This window comes from Echinops telfairi, unplaced genomic scaffold (genome assembly GCF_000313985.2).
Source record: "Echinops telfairi isolate 266 unplaced genomic scaffold, ASM31398v2 ScPeMD7_2;HRSCAF=8, whole genome shotgun sequence".
In the NCBI taxonomy this organism is placed as follows: Eukaryota; Metazoa; Chordata; class Mammalia; order Afrosoricida; family Tenrecidae; genus Echinops; species Echinops telfairi.
The window spans coordinates 64,442,902-64,449,158 of record NW_022103898.1 but is presented as its reverse complement, the minus strand read 5'-3'; the positions used below and the strand labels follow the sequence as shown (position 1 = coordinate 64,449,158).

Sequence of the window (6,257 nt, the reverse complement as noted above, 5' to 3'; positions counted from 1 at the left end):
AATGGCTCTCCATGAGGCAAGAAGCTCTGATTTGTAACGTTGGCTGATTTCCATGGTACAAACACTCCTTGTTGGTAACTGCCTTTAAGGCCCCTATGAACACTGATTATTTAAGGGGTTTTTGTGAGCAGGTTGTTCATGGTCAGTAGCAAGCATGAGTTTGCATATTATTGAGTGTAGAAGACAGAAGGGGAACCATGAACAATGTCCTAGCATCGTCTAAATTGTCTATTCTGTGGTGTGAGTAGTTGTGAATGCTCCGAACATCACTCTGTAAGCTTCATGCTCTGACTCACAGTGAGAGCTGCGTCCTCTAGTCCTCAATCTTACTCAGTTTCCAAGAGGCGGTTATGGTGGAGGTCTGGGGCACAAGGGATTTATCAATGACCTCTGATGATAGGAACGAAGCCGGTACCATCATCAGGATGACTACTCTTTCCAGACCTGCCATACGACAGGTGTAAGAGGAGAGGGGAGCTGACCCCGGGTTGAGAGAAGCTATCACCGCTGGCAGAGTTCACATGACCGGAATGGGAACAAAACATGAGATAAAGAGGTTAAAGGAACCTCCATTCTGAGTCTGAGAGCCAAAGTCTGGGTTTTTCTGTGTCTCCACTCACTATAGAACAAAGGCATATGTGACCAGATAAGTGTGCAGCAGCATCTTTAACATAAACGCTTGCCAGAACAGGGCTGAAGAGGTCACAGGGGACCTAATGGGGACCATTCTAGTTAAGTCTGATAGAGGGTGTTCTTTTGCCTAAAGCTGACTCTGTACAGCTTGCTCGCCTATCAAAGCCGAGAGAAGGCAATTTGCCAAAGATTAAGCATGCTAATATGGCCACCAGTACCATGTGTAAAACACCAAACTAATTTTCCAAAACCAGCATAAAAGATTCTTGACTCCCTACCAGGTTAGATTCTCGGTTCCCGTGGAGGGTGCCCTTCTAGAAGTCAACACAACTCTCTAATGGGTGGTTGCTCCGTGCAAGTGGCACTACAACACACACACACAGTCCTCGGAGATGCCTAGGCTGCCAACGGCAGCACTACTCTTCGTATGGACACACTTGGGTGGAGTGTTAACTCACTTTTGTTCTGGGTGGATCTATTTGTACAATAATGTATTTGTTCAATGTCCACATACTTTTTTCTCCGTGACTGAAAAAAAACCCCAGGTGTTTCACTTGTCTTCTAAAAAGGAGAAGTGGAAAATTAGCTCCTACATGAATCAACCAGAGACAGAACTGAATCACAGTAAAGCTTAAAAGGGTATCGTTAACCCTCAAGACAAGACAGTGTGGGTGGATTTCAAGTAAGAAGGTCTAGATTAAATTCACCAGTTTATAAAGTCTTAGTCCAGTCATTTAAGCTACATTTTATTTTCCCATCCATAAAATAAGGATATTGGTTCTTAAATCACACGATAAAATATCCTACAGTGTATCAAACCTATTTGTTTTGCTCTTGATTGCTAATTCTCAAAATCATCCTTCAGGGGTTCTTGACTTGAATTCTGGCCCAATGAGTTCCAAAGACCAGAAATGACTTTCAAAGCCTCCCACATCTGCGTATCTGTGACTTCTCAGCCAGGTCCTCGACCAGAGACATGTGAGAACTGACGCACCTGGAAAGGAGACGGAGGGCAAGGAGGAATAAAGGGAGTAGGTCTGTGCATGTTGGGAGAACCTCGCGTGGCCATGCTGATGTCCACTCTCCGACCTGGTGGATGAGATCTTCTGACTCAGACAAGGAGACAGCGTCAATCATCAGCACATTGGTTTGGGGATAGAGTGTATCGATTAAGTAAAGGCGGGCAAACTTAAGACTGATTTGACCAAGAAAGATCTTCAAGAAAGCAAATAGCCACATGAATATTTGTATACAATTAAAACCATTTTTGTCCAACAGAACCCCAACCCATAAGCCCCCCCATATGTCCACCAACAGGTGAATGGGCTAAAAGGGAACATTTACACCACAGCATGGATGATGCCAAAAACATGCTACGTGAAAGAAGTCAGAAATAAGAGATACCTCCGTTAACATAAAATCCTTACAAACTATCCTGATAGAAGGCAGATTAGTGGGTATCTTGGGCCCCAGGTTCTAAGAGGGATGACTGCAACAGACAAGGAAACTTTTAGGGAAATGGAAATGTTCTGCATCTTTATTATGGTGGTCATTTCACAAGTATATTTATGCCTGAACCCATCAAGTTGTTAGGGTGCCTCTGGGCACTGCATACAATGAAGGAGCAGGGCTTGCTGAGCCATGGAGCTGGAGCTGACGCCTTCAGGTTGAGGCTTACAGTGGAGTGGCACGACCTTGGGGCATTTATTAACAGGCCTAAAGGAGCTTTGTAACATGTCCTGATTGAATAAGTGTATCCTGAATTGTAACCTCACCTATCAACTTCCATAATCAACCCCATAAATCATGAGCAATAAACCCCACAAATCATGAACACCGTCTTGATTTCTTTGTGGCTATTGCAATGAATTACAGAACCCAGCTGTAAAAGGAGTGTGCTGTGTGACAGGGGACAGCTACTTACCAACTAAATCACATGTTGTTCTTAAGCCCAGGAACTTGAGCATCACTGATCCCTCAGTACTATTCTCTCCCATAAACCACTCCTTTAAATTGTGGTACATAACATGTAAGATAATTGAGTTGGATTTTAAAGGATGACGTAGTCAGTACTGTTAATTGCACAGCTAAATTGTCATGCAGAGTATGGGGCCATCAGCTTGGTCTTATGAGAACCACACTTAATTGACCAAGCATCCATGTGCTGTGACTTTAATAGGTGGAAGCATTTTAGTCTGTAGACCATTCCCTGCAAGCTGGCTCTAACACCACCTTTTATTTTATTTTTTTTACTTACCATTAGAGGTCTCCAGGTGAAAACTGTCCTAACCAATCTTTAAGGAAGATAATAGCAGAGCTTCTAGAGACAACTGTTCCAAACTTGATTTTACAACCAATATGGCTCTTTACCCGTTTTCCTGGTGCCAAGAAAATGTACGTTTTTCATTGGTGAAAAGCTTCAAGGTCCATCTCATCTTACTGCATTTGGCTCAACTGTGCTTTCACAGCACAGCGCTTTAAACACGTGGACCTTGCATGGCGATCCTGAATCAAGCAGGTCGATGGACGTCACGCTTCCAGCAGCACATGCTCACCGCATATCTGGTAATCCTCATATCACGTTTCATGTTGCTGTTGTGCACCTCAGGGAGTACCATGCAAGTGTAGCTTTTTTTTTTAAGATTATTTTATTGGGGGCTCTTACAACTGTTACAATCCATATATCAATTGTATCAGACATATTTGTACATATGCCATCGTTCTTTTCTTGACATTTACTTTCCATTAAGCCCTTGGGATTGGCTCTTTTCTCCCCTCCTCCCCCCGTGGCCCCTCGATTATAGATTGTTTTTATTTTCATATCCCCCACAGACCAGTCTCCCTCCCCTCTGGTTTCTGTTGTTCTTCCTGAATGAGGAGTGTGCTTATGTGCCATTCATTGTGATCCGTTCCCTTCTTCCGACTTTTTTGGTATCATTATTCCCATTCCTGTGCCTGGGTTCCATGTGTCGTGAGCTTTATTGCTTGCCGATACCTATGTACATGTCTCCCAGTGCATACAAAAGCTAAACTTACATGTCCTGGTCCAGTCTGTACATGGTCCTAAAGGAGCTTTCTAACATGTCCCGATCCTGCGCATTTTTCATCCGAATTGTAATCTAACTTGTTAACTTCCATAATAAACCCCATAATCATGAGCAGCAGTAGCTTTTATATGCACTGGGAGACAAAAAAGTTCACGTGTCTCACTTTATTGCGGTCACCTGGAACTGAACCCACAATTCTCTCCAAGGTATGGCTGTAGTTAAATGCTCGCAGTTCCTTTCAATTTCACAGAACTTAAAATCATTAAAACCTCATTGTAAATTGATTGTAGAATTACTTTTGACCAAATTAAACACTTTAGAAGATATAGTTCCCTTGTTTTCTAACCATTGGTGCATTTAATCTTCAGTATCTCCTATGTAAATATTTTACAGTATTTTATGAAATCTATATTTTCTGAGGTGTTAAACTTAATGTAATTTATGATAGCATGCTTTATAAATGAAGAGTTCAACATTATGTGTTGAGGGGGAAATAAAAGCCAGCCTTGAAAGTCCAAATTATCTCATATTTGTGCAAAAATATTGTGAACAAACCTTTGTACTTTGAAATTTTAACTTTCAATTACTACTAAAAGTATTTGCTCAATTTAATAACATTCTGGAGAAGGCAAATACACTTGATTAATTTTTATTTCAAAATGTCTACAAATTTTTAATTCCATTGTACAAATAATTTTTCAAATTCAGACATTATTCAAATGTAAGCCAAAGTTCTTGTACAAATAGAATACACACATGGATCAAAAATATACATATTCTCTCAGCAAACTTTATTACATAAATAAAAATATATACAGCTAATATTTTCAATCTACAGTACAATTATCTTAAATAATACTACAATCACACAGAGAAGGTATTAAAACTATAGATCCTTTAGCTATAAAAGAACAACAAACTCGTTTTTATAATGTTTAAATTTATGAAGAAACACATAACCAATCATAACAGAATATATACTTCAAATTTAGATCTTAATTTTTATTTCACTGTTCATCCTTTTAGCTTTTTTTCCCTAGATAAGTAGAATATTCCCAATTCTAATAACTATCCCAAAGACCTAATAAACAAGTTAGAAAATGTGAAGAATAGTGTAACCCTCTCTTCTTGGAACTTTGGGATAGATGTAAAAAGAATTCTTTAGAAGTTAAATTGCATAATCTGTGTAAGAATTTTCCAAGTAAATTGTTGACTATTGAAAAATAAAATCATTCTTGATAAGGAGGGAATGTTAGAAAATACCCAAACACTTGAAAAATAGTAATACAGCAAGCAATAATGACCAATTATACCAATGCCATGTCTTTAATTATGTTTTGCCCCAGAAGTTCTCCTTCCTTTCCTGAGCTCGTGCCAGCGTTTGGAAAGCACGGAGACTAGAAGCTGCAGAGAGAGCAGAAATCTCAGACAATCTGTCATCTATAAAGAAAGAATTCCAAAATTACATCAGTGCAAAAAATATCGAGTATATAAATAACATGGCATAACATTAACAAAATGTTAAAGTTTCAGATTATCAATTTGGGTCTTTCAGAGACTCCATAATCAATCAAAGTGTAAGATGTTAACATTTTCTGTGTCATACAGTTTATCATACTTAGAAATCAAGTATTTTAATGTTAAACGAACCTTTTTTCTCTTCCCTGAGAGCCCACAATGACGTTATTTGAAACACATGGCTTCTGATCCCAGTTCTATTTTAAAATAGTTTATCATCATACTGTCTTATTCTACTTAAAAAGTACAGATTTTCTGAGAGCACTCACCGCCATTGAGTGGATTCTGACTCACAGGGACCCTAGAAGGCAGAGTGGAACTGTCGCTCTTTCTCTCTGCACAGCGGGGGACAGGTTAGAACTGCTGACCTGGTGGTGAGCAGCCCAACCCACTATGCCACCAGGGCTGCTTTTCTGAGAACAGTCTCATTAAAAAAAAAAAAAAAATGCCACAGTACTTGGATCACATTCCTAAAACAATCCCACTGAATAGGAAAATGATTTCTTTTCATATGCTCTCTTCATTATGAAGCGCCCTGGTAGTGGAGTGTGTTAAGGTAACAAAAAGGTCAGGGTTTCTCCTGTCATGCTACAGGAGAAAATGGGGCAATCTATTTCTGAAAAGGTTACAGCCTTAGAAGCCCTGCTAAGGACTTCCACGGTGTCTTATAGGTCAGTACGAGTCAGAATCAACAAAACAGCTTCCTTATTACTAAAAGCCCTCTTTCTAGAGAAGCAAGGTAAGCGTATCTGCAAACACTGTGTCTCCGTTAAAAGAAAAACAGAACTGGATTCAAAGTTGCCAGACACTGGTATTTCAAAACATAAATTGTCCTTTGCCTCAGTGAGATCTTTAAAAATGTCCCAATCTCGCTACCAAAAAAAATAAACCAAACCCACTGGTACCAAGTCAATTCTGACTCGTGGCAACCTAACCTCGTAGGACATAAACCCGCCTCGTGGGTTTCCATGACTCTGTAACTCTTTACAGAAGTAGAAAGCCCTGTTTTTCTTCCAGGGATGGCTGTTCCAACGTAACCAATATGCCCTTGATAAGATT

The 6,257-nt window shown here is 39.8% G+C and overlaps 1 protein-coding gene across 2 annotated transcripts in view; it reads right to left on the bottom strand.

Annotated features, from left to right (window-relative positions):
* Nucleotides 1-4,352: 4,352 nt before the first annotated feature.
* MDM1 (Mdm1 nuclear protein) overlaps nucleotides 4,353-6,257 on the bottom strand; it is a 34,317-nt gene continuing 32,412 nt past the window's right edge. For both annotated transcript variants that reach the window (XM_045290971.1, XM_045290967.1), the window contains one exon: nucleotides 4,353-5,120. In XM_045290971.1, coding sequence (XP_045146906.1) covers nucleotides 5,011-5,120 — 110 coding nt within the window. In that variant the 3' untranslated portion in view covers nucleotides 4,353-5,010. The remainder of the gene's footprint in view (nucleotides 5,121-6,257) is intronic.